Here is an 18,577-nt window from a genome sequence, read left to right on the forward strand (position 1 = left end):
TTAACCATTTTTATTTTAAAGTCAAACTCATTTGGTTTTCTTTTCTGAGAATAGTTAAGCTCTTTTAGTTGGTACAAGAAGGATGAGGTTAATTATTTGGTATCACATTATTTCAATGTCATCAAAATTTTATTTTTAATAAAAGATAAAATTGATATTTAAAAAAAAAAAAAATTGTTGATAATATAAAATCTAATCAATTTATTTATAAGATGAGATTATTTTAAAATTTAAAATTCATCAAACTAATATATATATATATATATATATATATATATATATATATATATATATATATATATATAAATGAATTATAATCTAATTATATAAGCGTGAATTAAAATAATTATTTATTTGAGTTTTACAAAATTTAAATATCGGTATTTCAAAGTGGTATTAAATGATATTTGCAGGTTCTTTACAACAACATGGACAATTACAAATTTCCTCCAAAGATTTGCTTTTTTTTTTTGGTTTAATTTTTTGAATATGCACTTTTATGCCGTGTTTATAAAGCATAGCATGATAGTTCTTTTATTGATCATTCATTAAATGAAAAAATATAAAGTGGGTCAACATAATGAGGCATGATTTGTATCAGAGAAAAAAAAAATATTTTACACTATAAATCTTAAAACTAATTTTCTGTATAAAATATAAAAAATAATATTTAAACTGTAAAATAGCATGTATAGTAAAAATATTTAAGTTACAAATCTATAATATTTATTTGAGAGAATATACATATTTTTTTATTAAAAAAAAAAAGAGCAGAATATAGAATAAAATAAACTCCTATCCAGCAACAACTTTGTCAAATTAACAAGAAGATCCATTTTAATATAAGGCATCATTTTTATTGCCAATGAATGTTAGAGCTACATACATAACTCTCCCATTAGTAAATCCATAACAAAAACTGACATGTCCCACTCCAGCCAAATCCAAGCTTTTGATGAGCATCTTTACCAAAGCAATTACATATGCTAAACCTATACTATAAAGTTTTATATCATACAATTTGATTTTGTTATTAATATTAGTTGTATTTAAAAACTAAATTCATTCTTTTACATGTTGATTTAGCCAAGAGTTAATAATTTTCAAAACAAATATTAATATTATCTCAAGAACAATTAACATACTATTTGAATCTAAAATTTCATTTTTCAAGTAATATGTTAAATACTAAATTTTTTTTATGTACATATATGTAGAATTAATTTAGAGTATGCCGAATAAAATTTTTAAAATGACAAAGTACTACTTTAAAAGTTTTAATATAATTATACCTTTAAAAATCGAACACATAATTTTAATTTATCTTAAAAAGACTCTTATTACTATCATATCTGCCCACTTTTGGATAAATATTAAATTTTTTCATCCAATAGTTACCTTTATTACCTAACTGTATAGCCATGAGAAAAGTATTTTCCTAAATCTTTTATTTTTTTCTAATAGTTTTTAATTAAATAACACTTTTGATTAAGGTAATATTTTGCCAATAAATACAACGCATCTGTAACCCCTCCATCATAAATCTTCAAGAAAGAAAAACTGCAACGACCATAACTTTCTCATAGAGCAAAAACATGTTCTCCAAACAGACCATCAAGGTCTCCAATCCAAACCCAAACTTTGATGAGCATCTATGGATAATTCACATCCGTAGAACCATTGAAGAAGAGCTTGAAAATGAAAGTGAAGTTCCCGTTTCCATATTCAGTGTTCCTAAAATCCTGATGACTGCAGATCCTGATTCCTATACTCCACAACAAGTTGCAATCGGTCCTTACCATCACTGGCGCCCTGAGATTTATGAGATGGAGAGATACAAGCTCGCCGCAGCAAAAAGAACTCAGAAACAACTCCAGAACGTCAAGTTTCAGTACATTGTTGATCACTTGACTGAGCTTGAGCCGAAAATTCGAGCATCTTATCACAGGTTTCTTGATCTCAGTAACGAAACTTTAGCTTGGATGATGGCTATTGATGCATCATTCTTGCTAGAGTTCCTGCAAATTTATGCTATTAAAGAGGGTATGTCAATCACGAGAGTTTCAACAAGAATGTCTCATTTGGTTGATTATGCCGGGAAAAAATCTGCACATAACGCGATTCTTAGGGACATGGTGATGTTGGAGAATCAAATCCCTCTATTTGTATTGAGAAAGATTCTAGAAGTTCAGTTCTTGTCGTTGGAACTCGCTGATGAAATGCTTCTTTCGATGCTATCAGGATTCTCGAAAGAGCTTTCTCCTTTCAAGATGACGAAGGAAGCAAGAAAGATCTCTATTTCCCAATGTGCGCACTTGCTAGACTACTTGTATGAAATGATTGTGCCGAAAATAGAGGGGGCCCTGCCGCCTCAGCGGGAGATAACTGAGACCGAGGATCAAGATGAAGAAACCAAGGAAGGGAAAGAAAGATCATCCACGTATTCAAGTTACGTGAAAGATCTTTTCGATCAGATATTGAAGATAATCTCAAAGGTAAATAAAGGTCCTTTAAAGATTCTCAAGAAGCTGATATTTTCAAAGCCTATTAAGTTGATACTCAAATTGCCATGGAAAATCCTCTCAAATCTTCCTGGTTTTTCAATCTTGAAACAACCTGTTGACTACCTGATGTCCGCAGAAGATAAAGAGGAAATCAAACCAGAGAATGATAGCTCTAACAGTGAAGCAAACAAGCCTCCATTAGTAGAGGAGATAGCAATTCCTTCTGTTGCTGAGCTATCAAAATCCGGTGTACGTTTCTTACCCACTACTGGTAACATCTCAAGCATTAGTTTTGATCCTAACACAGTTACGTTTCATTTCCCCATAATAAGCTTAGATGTGAATTCAGAGGTTGTGTTAAGAAACTTAGTAGCATATGAAACATCAACTGCATCAGGACCAATGGTTTTTACACGTTACACTGAACTAATGAATGGGATTATCGACACTGATGAAGATGTTAAGTTACTCAGAGAAAAGGGCATCGTTTTAAACCGCATGAAGAGTGACAGAGAAGTTGCAGATCTGTGGAACGGAATGAACAAGTCTATTAAACTTACAAAAGTCCCTTTCTTGGATAAGGTGATTGAAGATGTTAACAAATATTACAATGGAAGGTGGAAAGTAAGAGTTGGGAGTTTCATGAAGAGTTATGTGTTTGGTTCTTGGCAGTTTCTAACATTACTTGCTGCAGTTTTTCTTTTGATGTTGACTGCATTACAAGCCTTTTGCTCAGTCTACAGCTGTTCTCGCTTATTTAATATCAGCACTGATGAATCTGGCTAGTTCCCTTCATGCATGGCTAGGCATGAAATCATTCATTTCTCGTATACCCTTTCCTTGTTTTCTTTTCCTTTTCAATTTATTATGGGAAATTGGGGATGTTTATATGAATATTTGTGGGTGTTTATCTGTTAATCAAGAGCAAAGTTAAGCGTGTATCTTCCACTAATCTAGGAATGTTTGCTTGTAATGACGATAATATTGTATTCGATTTCTATTTAAAGATTATATATAGCCATCTCATGCTTATCTAATTTGTGCTCTTTACTTATAATAATACATGGTTGGAATATGTTATATTCTTTTAATGATGTTTTAGCTTTTTCTTTTGATTTACACACTAGATTCTCTACTGTCACTACACATCATGAGGTTTAGTATAATCTATTATGGCTTCCAATTTTCTAGATTGCTTTCTACAAGAAAAGGATATACATAGCTACAATCCAAAGGTACTGTGGGTTGCTACTTTTGAAGATGGGTGTGGGTTTAATGAAATTTTTAAGGTTTTAAAGGTATGTGACAGCATCTATAGCTGTCAAGGAGAGCAGAATTCCTCAATTTATGTTGTATAAACAATAGGAAAAATCAAACAATTTTGTGAAACCGCAGTGGCCCAGATGCCCAGGACCAAGCAGGAGCTTTCTTCAACAAACTCACCCTTATTTCGGCAAAGTTCAATTCAATAGTCAGGGATTAAAGTTTCGTTCAAATTTATTTTTCCGGTTCAATTTATTCCAGTTTTACACTTTAAATTTTAAACACCGAATAGTTTCAATTCGGTGTAAGGTTTGAGTTAAAAAAATTAATTAGTTGAGGCAAACTGAAATTGTAACATAAAAATATTTACATTTATTATAAAATATAATATTTTAAAGAATATATATTTAATTAAATTATAATAAAATAAATTATTTAATTGTTGTCTTTATAAAATATAAACATGTTTTACAAATAAATACTTAAAAAATAAACTAAAAAATAAATTAATCCAGATGAGCCTCTCTCCTGTTCGATTGATATAGTTTCATTTTTTAAAAAATTTAATAATTTAATTTTGGATTAAATACTATTTACTAGTTCTGATTTAGCTTTAATATATGAACTATTTTTTTGCATTTTTTTCTATTATATTAAAATTCTCTTGAGTTTTATTAAAACTAATTATTAAATACCCTCTTCCGTGTTAGTCGAAAGATTAAACTGGTGATTTAATATTATAATTTGATTCATGAACTTATTATCAATTATTAAAATCATCTAAAATTAATTTATTATCAATTTAGAGTAAAATCTTATTTTTAACACAAGTTAATTTTAGTGAATAATTAATATAATAAATTTTACTTATTTATATCTTCTATTTCTTTTAATATAATTTAATTCTAAGAAAATTTAAATATATTAAAAATATTTATTTTTTGTTTAATAATATTACAGTACTATGTAGTTTAATTTTAAATTCTTAAATAAAATAAATAGTTACAATTTTTTTTACTAAACAATAAAATTAAACTATATTAAAATAAAAATTTTACTCGTTAATCTCATTTGAATAGTTGATAAAAAGTTTTATATTTAACATACAAGATTAACATGATCTCTTCATTGATAATGGATTTGTCAACTTGGTATTTAGATTATTTCATTAGATTAAGACATAATTGTTTAATTTAATTTTTACTTTTTATATTGTTTAACTATAATATATAATAGAAATAGAAATAGAATGATATCTTTTTAACTAAAAATGTTTATTTTATATTAATAACTAAAATAAAATTATATAGTAATTTAATAATATTATTGTAAATATAAATAATTTTAAAATGTTCAAATTACTTGAATTAAATTGTATTAAAAATAAAAAATTAGAGCAAGTAAAAGAATATTAAATTTATTATTTTAATTAGACACTAAAATTAACTTGTGCTAACAATAAGATTTTACTCTAATTTGATAATGAAATTAATTTTGAACAAGTTTGATATTTGATAATAAATTTAAAGATTAAATTATAATCTTAAATCACCAATTTAGTTCTTCGACTAACAAGAAAGGGATAGTAATTAGTTTTATTAACACTCAAATGGGTTTTAATATAATAGAAAAAAATGCAAGGGCTAACTCATATTAGACCAAACCATAAATGAAAAATAGTATTTAACCCTGTAATTTTTTCATTGGTTGAGTTCGATTTACCATTTACTCACTGCTATGAAGGGTTATCCCTAATTGTTGGACAAAGAGAAAATTAAATTGGCAACCTGCACCGTGCCTTGCAAATTGTAAACATGGAAAAGTTCATATATAGTAATTTAATGCCAAGTCATAACAGTGAAGATGCGGTAAGCAGGGAAATGCAAGCTTCCTATGAGGCAAAATATGTAATGGCTTTGAAACGTTATTCTTAGGCTCTGTAAGCTTCGGTTCCATAAAAATTGTATGATACATTGTAGGCAAACAAGAAACTTAGTAAATTCGATTGCTTTAATGAATTAAATAATTTTACAACAACTTGAAGAACTGTATACATTTCCACCAAAAATGAGGGGGTAGCTTTTGCTGATTGCTATATTCACCTAAGCACTGCACTCATTTCAGTTGATTCCGGTGACACTAGTGACCAATTCTCGGATATAATTTCTAATATACAAATGAGAAAGATGTGATATTTCTCCAAGTAGGATTTGGAGCTGGCCATCAGTAAGAACCCTGAACTTCCCTGGATGCCACTGCCTCTACTGAAGGAAGGACGCCCATTGCAGCCTTATGTTACTAGGGCTAAAACAGGCCCGAGTGAAATGTTATGACAAGGAAGCAAGAACATTTAGTTAGACCTTGAGATAGTGTCATGATCTCAAAAACTCCAACAGAATCAGGAAGTGAACTGCCTCCAGCTGGGACCTTTCCAAAAGCCCTCTACCACACTTTTCTTCAGCATATAATCTCAGAGCATAAGAGGAAAATGAGTCCAGCAATTGGTTTTACCTAGAAATTGCTTTAGCAATTCAATTGCAAGCAGCGCAATCCATTGTAAGACCTCTGCTATATTAAGCTCTTCTGCCAAGGATGATTCCATATATATCTGCAAAATTTATTCTCCTTCATCCACCTTTTTGCTTAACTCTGCCCTTGGCTTAGCTGAAAGCCCTTTTGCCAGCATCTCCTCTTCGTACCTTCTAGCCATGTGCAACATACCCTTTTGGACTAAAGCATCAATCAGTGCATTGTATGCAAATTCATCCGGGCTACATCCTTGTTCTTCCATCTTCTTCCAGACTAAAAGTACTGGTCGAAGAAACCCCCATCTCCCAAACTTCCTCATAAGCATCACATAAGTATCCATCCTAGGCTGAACCCCACTCTCAATCATCCTATCAAACAACCACAGAATCTCCTTAGGCTTCTCAAGACACCGAAAGAAACAATGATATGTAATCACATCAGCCACAATACCCTTCTTACGCATGTCATCAAGCATTTTATAGGCTTCCTTCACCCTCCCAGTTTCACATAAAAGCTTTATAATTGTGTTGTAAGTCACAACATTCGGCATACAACCTAACTCCTTCATTTCCCGATACACCCTCATTGCAAAATCCACACCTTCCGATAAACCAACAGCACGAACAACTATATTATACGACACAACATCTAACTTCATTCCTTTTCTTTTCATCTCCTTATACAATTTCACTGCCTTCCACGGCTTCCCACCTTTACACACTATATCCATATAAATTGAATATGAATGCAAATCTTTATGCACTCCTTTCTGATCCATTTCCTCCCAAAACTCCCTACACTTACTCCACCACCCCATCTTAAACCACCCGCGTAAAATCATATTATAAATTTTTGTTTTATTCACTATATCTATCCCATTATTGTTTCCAAAGCACAGTTCTTGAGATTCAATAACATGTTTATGCTCACAAAGAGCATCAATAAGATTACAAAAAGATGTTTCATCTTTCAAATTGAATTTCTCTGTTTCATTATAAGCATATTTAGCTTCATTAACAAGATGAGCAGATGCATAACGCTTAAACAAAATGCGAAAAGTAGCATGATTAGGCATTGAACATGGTGCTTTTGTCATTCTTTCAATTAAGTCCCACGAAAGATCGAACTCAAAAAACTTACCCAAAATATCAATCATGCGATTGAATGTGTCTGTAGTGTGATTAAAGTTGCATTCCTTTTCGACCCAGTTGAAGAAATCAAGAGCCGATTTCCAGTCATTACTGTAACATGAAAGGGTTTCGAATATGGTTCCTGGGTCGAAATCTTGTGGGTTTTGATGGGGTTTTGGAGATTGGGAGAGAAGATGGGAAGTGGGTTTTGTTGAAAAAGACTGAATAATCAAAGGGATTATAATCTTATTGGGATTTAAGCGTCTACTATAAAAGATCAAAGGAAGCATTTGGGTTCTTCTATAACTTGTTCTGGAAGAGGCTGCTTTTGCATTACTCGAGTAGAGACAGAGATAGACTTATGAGAAGGGTGCTTCTAAAATTTTACCACTATCCCAATAAAAGAAAAAAGAAATGTTGCCACTATGAATTACGAAGAAATAAGATTGAATTTGCCCCTCAAACCTTTTGAGAAAGGTTAATTCACCCCTTTTTTATTTAAATTAGCTCAGAATTTTATTTTATTTTTTGCTCAAATTTTCTATAATTTATAGAGTAAAAGTCACTCTCTAATAAAAAATAATTTAATAATTTTCAAAAACTATTTAATAGTATAAACACAATTTTTAAATATTTTATTAAAAATATATAATTATATTTCAATATGTAGTTATTTTAAATTAAAATTTATAGTTTGACTTAAGAGTTAATATTTATTATATATTTATTGCATCACTCTTCTGTTTAAAAATAGTTAAATTTACTCTCTAAAAATTAAATTAAATTGAGTCAAAAAGATAAAATTTTGGATAAATTATACAAAAGATCAAAAAAAAGTTAATTTGATCTTTTATTAAAAGTTGAAGTGGCAAACTAAACATTATTCCAATCATGAAAATACTCTCTCTCTGCGTTTTTTTTGTTTATCCTAACATTAAATGCATAATTTAGATTTATTTACAAAATAAAAAATTCCTATAGGTAAAATCATATGTTTGAAATATATTTAGGATTTGTAATTTTATTTATTGATTCAATATGAGATTTTAAAATCAGGATAAGTTTGATGGTGAATTATAAAATTTCAGTAAATCTTTTTAGATTGATAGTAACAAAGTTTTCTTTTTTTGCAAACAATAGTAACAAAAGTTAAAATCTGAATTTTAATAATTCTAGCTAAATATGTTTAACAAAATTGTTATAATTTAACAATTTTGTGGTAGTTCTAGTCACTTTAAGATTTTAGTCAAACTTAATTATATCCATCCTCACATGATACTTGATGTTGCCTATTAAAAAGCCAATCATACATGTCATCTAATTATTTGAAAAAATAATTAGAATTGATATAAAATTATAATTTTGGTTTTATTAAAATAAAAATTAATTAAAATTCTCAAAACATGCCAATTTTAACTTTTTTATTATTTGGTGTTATTTATTGAGAAAATTACATGGTTTACGGGTTTTTTTATAAAATATTTATTTATACGATTGTTTTGAATTTATTTTTATTTATACTGTCGAGTTATTTCTTTTTTACTCTCTTTTTCTACAGTCTTTATAGATTTGCGTAGAAAAGGCATAAAGACTCCGTCGTTTTTTCATGACTTGGTGAGTCTGGAAAACACATCGTTCTTCCATGACTCGATAAGTTTTGGAGAACACGACATGAGAAGAGCCATCCTCACTAAGTGCAGCATTGGATGCGCCATTTTTATATCAATGATTCGCTCTCTAAATGAATTGTCTGCCTCGGACCCATCAGCTTACTAGTCAACTTGCTTCTCCACTTCCAATGTGGTTACAAATCCATTTTCAGACACAGTCGATCGACAAAGCAACTGTAATCTCTTCTCTTCTGCACAATAATACCCTAATGAACTTTTGCTCTGCTTACAGTGGCCAAGAAATAAGTGGCATATCTGCATAAACTGATTCAAGCTTTTGAGTATTGTTTTCGCGTGTTTGAGAAGGAGAAGTGTTGTCTATGACCATTTCAACTGCCATAAAAAAATATGGTTTTCTATATGCATTTGAAGGTGAATTGTATTTATATCAATTTTATTAAATATTATTCATCCCTTTTAATTTGTTTTTCTACATTAATTTTTTTTAATAGTGCAAAAGTTGTAAGTAGAATGTATTTATATTATATATAACAGTTATACAATAAGATAGTAAGAAAGTTTAAGAATTGTATATTTCATGTACAAACATAAATAAACGCAGATATTTATTATATACCATATGTATATTAAATATGTACAATATAGTTCTAAAAGTATCTGAATTAGATATTTGGATATTAAGAGTTAATTTCAAATATCACTAGATATATATTAAAAATATACTAATTATAGATATTAAAATATATTAGTTATTTACCTAATATATGTTAACTATATACTCAAATACTTAAAAGGAATACTAAAAAATAGTTTTAAATACTAGTTATATTATATTTATATTATTATATATAAAAAATATATGAAATAGATGCTAAGAAATAATTTTAAATACTAGTTATGTATACCGTATTAATATTATAGAATGAATAATAATTATATACCAAACATGTACTAAACATATATCAAATAACTGAATATATATTGAAAACATATATAAAATTGCTTATGACATATACTATTTTGTAAAGAAAATATACCTAACGTGTACCACCATATTTTTTAAATAATATTTCAACTTTTAATATTTTTGAAAAAAAATTAGCTTCTTTTGGGATATTTCTGGAAAAACTCCTTATTTATATGTAATGAATTGGAAGCCTCTTTAAAATATTTCAATAGTTAGATTTATAACATTTTAATGCAATTTTTTGTAGTTAGATATACATTTTAAATGTTTTTTCACTATTGGATATCAAGAATAAAATTCTCTTATATTAATCAAGTAAAGTAAGGACAAATGAAGTCAATGGATTTATTTATAATTTCATAGTTTTCTAGCATACTAGACAAATTCCTTTTCCTTTTTTTTTTTTTTTCTGAAGAAGACAAATTCCCTTTCCTATTTACTATTTTTTTCAACATAATTTAGATTAAGAAGTCATTATTTTAAAACACATTTTTTTTTTCATTAGATTTAAAGAAAGAAAGAACTAAATATTTGTGTTGTATTTAACTTCTTATGAAAAATTATGCCTCAAGCCTTTGATATTAAATTATGTGTGTACATAAGTACTCATTTTTAATAGATGTGAAAGTTGAAGTGTCAGCAATAAAAAAAGTAAGAAATATTTGCTTGCACAATCTTAAGACATAATACAACCTAAAATGATAGTATAGTAGTTAAATGCGATTCACCAAGTAATTTAAGAATTTAAATTTTGTTTAATTTGTATAATGAATAATTTCCTAAAATTTATGTCTTATAACATTTAACTCATATTTTGATGGGATTTATTCATTTCATATTTGATAGTATAATGATAAATTTAACTCTATTTCAAGATTAGCTAAAAGGATAAAAATACTATGTCTCTCTTTATTTTCATTTATTTTAATAAAATAAATTTAAAAATTTATTATCTAAACTTAGTTTTTAGACCATAACAATATAAAAGAATGACATATTATGAGTAATTTTACATAATTGATACATATTCTATTATATAAAATTAATAAATATATATATTAATTACCTATTGATTTTATATATAAGTCGAACATAAACCAAGCATCAGTAAGAATTTTTCAAAAATTGTTAATATGAATATATTATTAATATTATTATTACTATTATAATAATAAAGGATAATTATTATTTGCCCTCTTGTATTTTTCTATATTATACTAATTGCCCCTAACATTTAAAAATTATATTCTTTTGTTTTTTTATTTTGTAATTTTATGCTAAAAATCCATTCTATCATAAATTTCGTTAAATAACTGTTAACTAGATTTAATTTTATACTATTTTTTAGTATAATATATTAATTTTTTTATAGTTAATATATTATACTAAAATCCTATTCTCTAATTTTTATGCAAAAATTAATTTTAATATTCGTAAAAAAATATTAACTAGTGTTCTTTAATTACTTTAATTTATAGCATAATTAAATTCTAATAAAATTTAAATATTTTAAAAGTATTTATATTTATCAAAATACTGAAAATTTATATTATTTAACTTTAAAGTATTAAAATAAATATATATTATTTTTATTATTAATTTTGTTATACTCAAATTATAATTTTGATAAGAAATTTAAAAATTACACATAATTTTTATCAATTTAGTTCTTTAATTGCATTAATTTTTAAAACACACGAGAATTTTAATGTAATAAATAAAATATAAAATATAATTTATATAATATTATATAAAAAAATTAAGAGATAAATAATATAATACCAAATCTAATTAAAATTCTCTAATGAAAATTTTGAGGTGAAGAGTTTTTAGTATAAAAATAGAAGTATGAAAGAATATATTTTTAAATATTATTAGGTAACTAATATAATATAAAAAATACATAGAATAAATTATAATTACTTCTAATAATAATTACTTTTTAAATTATTATTAACTTAAAGCAATTTTCAATTTTTTGTTATATTTTTTGAATAACAAAGTTATTTTTCTCACGTGCTAAAATGAAATTGAAAAAAAAAAAAAAGCAGCAAAGCTTCGTTTACAAAACTCAAGTAAAGTCTTCTATCCATTCTCTTCACCCTCTGCAACCCAATTCTCTGTTTCTGTTTCTCCCCTCCTGTCCATAAAAAATGGCTGCTGCTACTCAGTTTAATATCAAGCCAAACAAAGCCATTTTCCATTCTAAACTCACTTCCAAACACTGTCTTAAACCAGGCAGATTTACTATCAAGTGCGCCGCCGTGACACCATCAAAACGCTACTCCATCACTCTTCTCCCCGGAGATGGTATTGGCCCAGAAGTCATATCTATTGCGAAGAACGTTCTCAAGCTTGCTGGCAACCTTGAAGGTTTCTGCTCACTAAAGAACAGTTTATTATACAATAACATAACAAAAGAATTGAACTTTAAGAGTATGGTATGTTTAATTTTGTTGATGTTTCTGTTGATGTGTATTTCAGGTATTGAATTTAGTTTCCAAGAAATGCCAATGGGTGGATCTGCTTTGGATTTAGTTGGAGTTCCATTGCCCGATGAAACCCTTTCTGTTGCTAAGCAATCTGATGCCGTTTTACTTGGAGCTATTGGAGGGTACTCTTAATTTGATTGTGTATTCATTTATTAAAAAAGAAAGGAAGTTTAAATTGGGTCCTTAATTGTGTTGATTTCTATTTTTTTTTTTAAAAGGTATAAATGGGATAATAATGAAAAACATTTGAAGCCAGAAACTGGTTTGCTTCAGCTTAGGGAAGGACTGGAGGTTTTTGCTAATTTGAGGCCTGCTACTGTGTTACCTCAGGTGATTTTTAAATGCAATGTTTGATTACCCTACTCCTATTTATTTGGTTTACTTTGCACTTCCTTTTCCTCTTTACCTTCGCCCAGAGATAATATATGTGGAAAGAAACAAAATCATTTCTTCGAGTTTTTGGCATTCACTTATAACAGATAAGCATAGCTAGGTATGGCATAACTGAATTTTCCCATAAACAAAATCCATTAGAAAAAGCAAGCAATAACAATTGTTTCAGAAATTCATTGATGAAATTTGTATTTTCTGAAATGCATATGATTTTGCTTGCTCGTTTTTCGAATTCAAATCTTTGTACCCTTTTGTAGGAGTAGAGAATTTCAAATTAATATGAACTATGCTGTGATGATGCAGAAATGGAAGTTGTGTGCATTATTGAGTGGAGTAGTCAATGTGTAAAGTAACTGGCTTAACTTAATTTATGCTATGCGTACCCATGGAAGGTATCAAACACGCTATCAAGCTTTTCTTACCCTCATGGGTATTGGTAGAAGAAATACGTTTAAGAGATTGGTTCAGTTAGTGTCTTAGCTACAATTATCTGGATTGCTTTGTGTGCCAATTGGTCTTCTTAGCATGAATGCTGAATAATATGCTATATGAATTCAATGCTTTGGCTTGATAAATATACCTCTAGAGAAAGCTATATTGTTCCCACAGTCACATTTTGGTCAGTAGTTATAACGTGTATCATCTGAGTCTTTTCCTTTTATTATATGGTTCTATGCTGCTCTTTAGTAGTATCATTTGCTTTTTCCCTGTTAAGAATATGTATATGTATCCTGTTCTGTCTTTTAGCTAGTGGATGCTTCTACTTTGAAGAAAGAGGTTGCTGAAGGCGTTGATGTAATGGTTGTAAGGGAGCTTACTGGAGGTCAGTGTAGTTTAACTATGAAATGGCTTTTGCACTTTCTTTTATATTATACTTTACACTTTTCACTTTAGTGGTAATGAAAATAGCCATCAATACTTTTGTTGGCAATAGGTATCTATTTCGGAAAACCAAGGGGTTTTGGCACCAATGAATCTGGTGAGGAGATTGGCTTCAACACTGAGGTGTATGCTGGATATGAGGTAGACTTCTGAAGTTATTTGAGTTGTGAATTGGAATGTTAAATGCCTGATTGGTCATGCACACCTTACTAATTTGAAATTAATTTTTCTTCTCTTTTCATGTTGTCCTTTTTCCTCAAATTTTCAGCTCCATGTTGTAGCTTCTTCATTGTTAACTCTTGAACAACAGATTAAATAAGAAGAACTAAACTTAGTACTGATTGAAAATTTCCTTGAATGTTATGTCCATGGATTGTTAGTGAGCATACACAATGTTCAAAAGTTACTTTTTTAATCAATTTTAGCAAAAGTCTAGTCAATCTGTTCAGGAATAGCAAATGTCTGTTTTATTCTTGTTTTCATAAATTATTGGTTAATGGGAAAAGAAACTTGGACCAGGTTGATCGCATTGCTCGTGTTGCATTTGAGACTGCTAGGAAACGATCTGGAAAACTCTGCTCAGTTGACAAAGCAAATGTCTTGGAGGTATATGTTGTATCACTAGAACTTTCTTATCTCCACTTCTTGTTTTCACACTACTTATGCATTTAATATAAAATTACCATGGGGGGCCTTTGAAAGTTTGATTGGCACTATTTAATACTTCAAAAGGAATAGTATTTTTTTTGGGTACTGGTATTGGTTTTACGGAGTTGTGCAAGAGATAGGAGATTCTTTAATTTATCATTGATTTTTCAAGCATATGATCTCTAACTCCGCTTCCACAAAATTGCTCTCCCCTTCATTAGCATTTAGCTTTGCATCTATGACTTTGATGTAATGTTCTACTGATGTCTAGAATTATAACCAAGAAATCGTTTGAAGATTCTTGAGTTTGTGGGGATTGCGGTAGTGGATTCCTACAGGACAGGGGACTTCAGTTGGTTGGCTCATGTTTATTGTACTTCCCTCACTCTCTCTGCAAATGACATATTTTGTACTTGGCTTTTTCTTCTGTTTTATCTGTGGCTTTACTTTTTGAGGGAATAGTTTATAGTTATTGGTAGGTCATTGATTTATGCTATGTCGGGCAGCCTGATAAAGATTATTATACAGCCATTATTGCTGAAAAACTAGAAATTACAAGGATTTTCATATAATTTGTACCTTTCAAATGATATGCTTTCAATCAAATCTTCAACCCCTTTTCGTGATTAAATGTCTCAAAATCACATCTGTCAATACTTTTTTGCTGTACTTAATCATTTGCCCCAGCTTAAACAGCTAATGATGCCTTTGGCTTTTTGCTCAGGTTCAAAACTGAATGATCTTATATAACTTCATTGCCTTGTATACCCGCCAGATTTATCCTATCTGGCAAAGTTTACCTGGTTCTTAGAAAATTTAGCTGGCGGTTTTATATAGTTTAACTGTTCAAAGTTTGTTACTTATCCTCCTCCTTTTGTATTTTAACCTGACAATATTTGTGAAATCAAAATTCTTAATAAATCTTGCCCTACCTTCTTCTTACTCTTTTGAAAAAAAGAGATGTAATATAACACCCTACAAGAGCTTACTGAAGCCTAAAGGGCATGTCCTTGGTATAACTTCTTTTACACTACTGTTGCTTAATTATGCACAGTGCTAATGGAGGTTTGATACAAGGCACAGGGCTACCATTATTCATTAGTATTTGTGTTATAATTACATATTTATATATTTATTTTAAGTATTAACCAGTTGCGTTGCTCCTTTTGGAATAGGCATCTTTAGCTAACATACAAAGTATGCTATGATCATCATTGTGGTGTGTTTATGTGTTATTGTTTCTACAAATTTCCAGGCATCAATGTTCTGGAGGAAAAGAGTGATTGCCATTGCCGAAGAGTATCCTGATGTTGAGCTCTCACATATGTATGTTGATAATGCTGCTATGCAGCTCGTTCGCAATCCAAAACAGGTCAGAGAAAATTGGCATTTTTTTTCATGTCATCTTTTTGATGCTTTAGGATTTCCGGTGGAGTAAAGTGAAATTGTTGAGTAGACGAGAATGGAAAGCCTTACAATGTCAATACACATTTGCAGTTTGATACAATTGTGACAAACAACATTTTTGGTGATATACTATCTGATGAGGCTTCAATGATTACAGGAAGTATAGGAATGCTTCCATCCGCTAGTCTTGGTTCATCGGTATGGCTAATTTCATATTTGATTTCTTGAATCAATTCAGATATTGAGTGCCTTTTCCAAAAAAAATTCTTGTACTGCTTTGCACTTTTTCCCCTTTAAGAAAATGGCAGCGCTGTTTGGTCTGATGATATTGAGTTTATTTTATTGACTGCATGAATTTTCATGTTGCCATAGGGACCTGGACTTTTTGAACCAATACATGGTTCTGCTCCTGACATTGCTGGACAGGTTGGATTGATTTTTCTTTGTTATTCCATCATTCTTTTATATTTAATTCCAAAACAAGAGGGGACAAAGAAATGGAGACGAGAGAAAAGAGCAGGCATAGCAACTTTTCTGATGTAGACTGTTATCTTGATGTTCAGGACAAGGCAAACCCATTGGCAACAGTGCTTAGTGCTGCAATGCTTTTGAAGTATGGCCTTGGGGAAGATAAGGCTGCAAAGAGAATTGAGAATGCAGTTTTGGATACCCTAGATATGGGATTTCGGACGGGTGACATTTATTCTGCTGGAACTGTACGTGCCTTCGCAACTGCTTAATCTATTTATAAATTTTTTTGAACTTGAAGTATCTACCTGATTTTTGTTACAATTGTTTTGGCGTGGGGCTGGGTGGGATAACCAAAAGTTTTGGACTTTATCTCTACTGTTTCTCCTCTTCACTTATTCAAGTCCTTGTAATTGTATTACAAGAGGAAAACTCGTGTCAAATTATTATGTATGAGAGCTAAGAGAGGAAATCATCTTTGGGTTTTGAGTACGGCAGCAAATGATTTTCCTTTGCATTTCTTCACCTTTTCAATGCTACTTTACCAATGTTTACTTGAGATGGCAACACTAATTCTTTTCTCTACTACTATCTGACCTTTTTCATTCATCTTCTCCACAATCGCCATTTTATCACCCTATTGTTCACTGCTCTCATTATTCAGAATCAGTGAAGGCATCTGTTTCTACTTAATCTTTTTCCTGAAGTTTTATTGGCTCTGAAAAAAATGAGAGTCATCATAGAAGCTGTTACTGGTATGGTGGGAAATAGTTGCATAGACAATGAGATATGCATTTTTATATTTAAAGATTAGGAATTTCTAACTTAAGAGTTGTTTTATGTTGCAACACTGCTTTGTGGAACTGGAGAGGGTCACAAATTTCATGCTTGAGGACAAATTTAGATGTGGCTTTAGGGCCGGCAGTTAAACAAAAGATCTGGTCATAGGCATGTGCCTGTACGATGACCATAGTTAAACATGTGGTACCCCTTAGAAAAGTTGAGTTGCCAATTTATGCTATGTTTGGTTGAAATCTATTAAGAAATTCATTTCATTTGAGAAAAATACACGAGAGAAAGTAAAATGGAAATGATAAAGTTGAAGGAGACATTTTAGTGTTGTAGAATACATTGAAAAACTAATGTAGAATTCATTTGCAATACCTATTTTGGTAGAATTTAGTATAGCTATAACTAATTCCATACAAATTTGAATATGTAGAATTCTAAATTAATTTTTACTTCATTCAAAGCACATAGACTTTAGATTTGCAAATGAAAATTCTATATTTTATGGATTTCAACCAAACACAGTGGTAGTCAACTGATGTTTGCTTAAAATCATTAACACGGGGGAAATTTTGCTCTGGCTTATAGTTCAGTGCATCAAAGACTAAATATCTTCATGGTGTGTAACATTAGTGATAGAAATTTCTCTCTTTTGGTCGATTATCAATGTTCTTGCTTTTGCAGAAATTGGTGGGATGCAAAGAAATGGGTGATGAAGTGCTGAAGTCTGTAGATTCCCAAGTTCCAGCTGCTGTTTGAACTAAAGCCATTTAAACTACAAAAGTTAGGAGCTAAACTTTACAATAGTGTTTCTTAGATGAGAATCTTCACATCAAGATGCTCTCAGTAGAAAAATGATGATTATGTTTCCTCCCAACATTTTCATCCATGTGATTTATGAGGCTTTTCATTAATATTTTAGTTGCCATCTTTGAGGAGGTGTTGTATTTTTATCGGATTTTATAAGCAAAATGCATTTTTGAGCTCTGTAGATTAAGCTCCAGAGCTTTTCAGGTTTATTACTATGGCAAAAAAGAATAGCTGCGAGCTCAATCAAATAAAGTGTGAAAACACTAAATTGTGTTGCAATGTTAAGAGTGTCTAGTCAAGTAGGTTTGTTTTATTTGTTACCCAATAATATGATTCATAATTGCACTTGCAAAATGAAAACCTTAAGCCATAAATGTGTGTGTGTGTGCGTGTGAAAGAGAGAGGAGAAGCAAGTTGATTTTCTTTTGAAATAAGAAAAAGAAAACAAATTATATTAATTAAAAATTATTATTTTCCAATTTTGATAAAATGAAATGTTTTGAATTCAAGTTAATTTTTTAATGGAAATTTAAAGTAAAAAAAATGAAATAATTTGGATATTTATTCTTTGATAGGCTCTTAATTAAAAATATTATTCATGATTTTTAAGCATGAGACGATTCACAATAATAATATTATTTTACTTGCAATAAGATTTTTTTTT

At 29.6% G+C, this 18,577-nt stretch overlaps 3 protein-coding genes across 3 annotated transcripts; 2 read left to right on the forward strand and 1 right to left on the reverse strand.

Annotated features, from left to right (window-relative positions):
- Window positions 1-1,561: 1,561 nt before the first annotated feature.
- Window positions 1,562-3,481, forward strand: LOC8283095 (putative UPF0481 protein At3g02645). Its single transcript, XM_015726156.3, has one exon. It carries the CDS (start codon window positions 1,596-1,598, stop codon window positions 3,288-3,290), a length of 1,695 nt encoding a protein of 564 aa, XP_015581642.3. The 5' UTR covers window positions 1,562-1,595; the 3' UTR covers window positions 3,291-3,481.
- A 2,268-nt stretch (window positions 3,482-5,749) lies between these two features.
- Window positions 5,750-7,816, reverse strand: LOC8283094 (pentatricopeptide repeat-containing protein At1g80550, mitochondrial). The gene has a single exon (XM_015726155.3). It carries the CDS (start codon window positions 7,714-7,716, stop codon window positions 6,385-6,387), a length of 1,332 nt encoding a protein of 443 aa, XP_015581641.1. The 5' UTR covers window positions 7,717-7,816; the 3' UTR covers window positions 5,750-6,384.
- Window positions 7,817-12,080: 4,264 nt separating this feature from the next.
- On the forward strand, window positions 12,081-18,122 carry LOC8283093 (3-isopropylmalate dehydrogenase 2, chloroplastic). The gene is made up of 11 exons (XM_002530406.4): window positions 12,081-12,397; window positions 12,509-12,638; window positions 12,735-12,846; window positions 13,657-13,732; window positions 13,844-13,932; window positions 14,311-14,397; window positions 15,695-15,811; window positions 15,937-16,044; window positions 16,219-16,272; window positions 16,410-16,562; window positions 17,788-18,122. Exons 1-11 carry the CDS (start codon window positions 12,178-12,180, stop codon window positions 17,860-17,862), a joined length of 1,221 nt encoding a protein of 406 aa, XP_002530452.1. The 5' UTR covers window positions 12,081-12,177; the 3' UTR covers window positions 17,863-18,122.
- Window positions 18,123-18,577: the final 455 nt, after the last annotated feature.

Source organism: Ricinus communis, chromosome 8, assembly GCF_019578655.1.
Source record: "Ricinus communis isolate WT05 ecotype wild-type chromosome 8, ASM1957865v1, whole genome shotgun sequence".
NCBI lineage: Eukaryota > Viridiplantae > Streptophyta > Magnoliopsida > Malpighiales > Euphorbiaceae > Ricinus > Ricinus communis.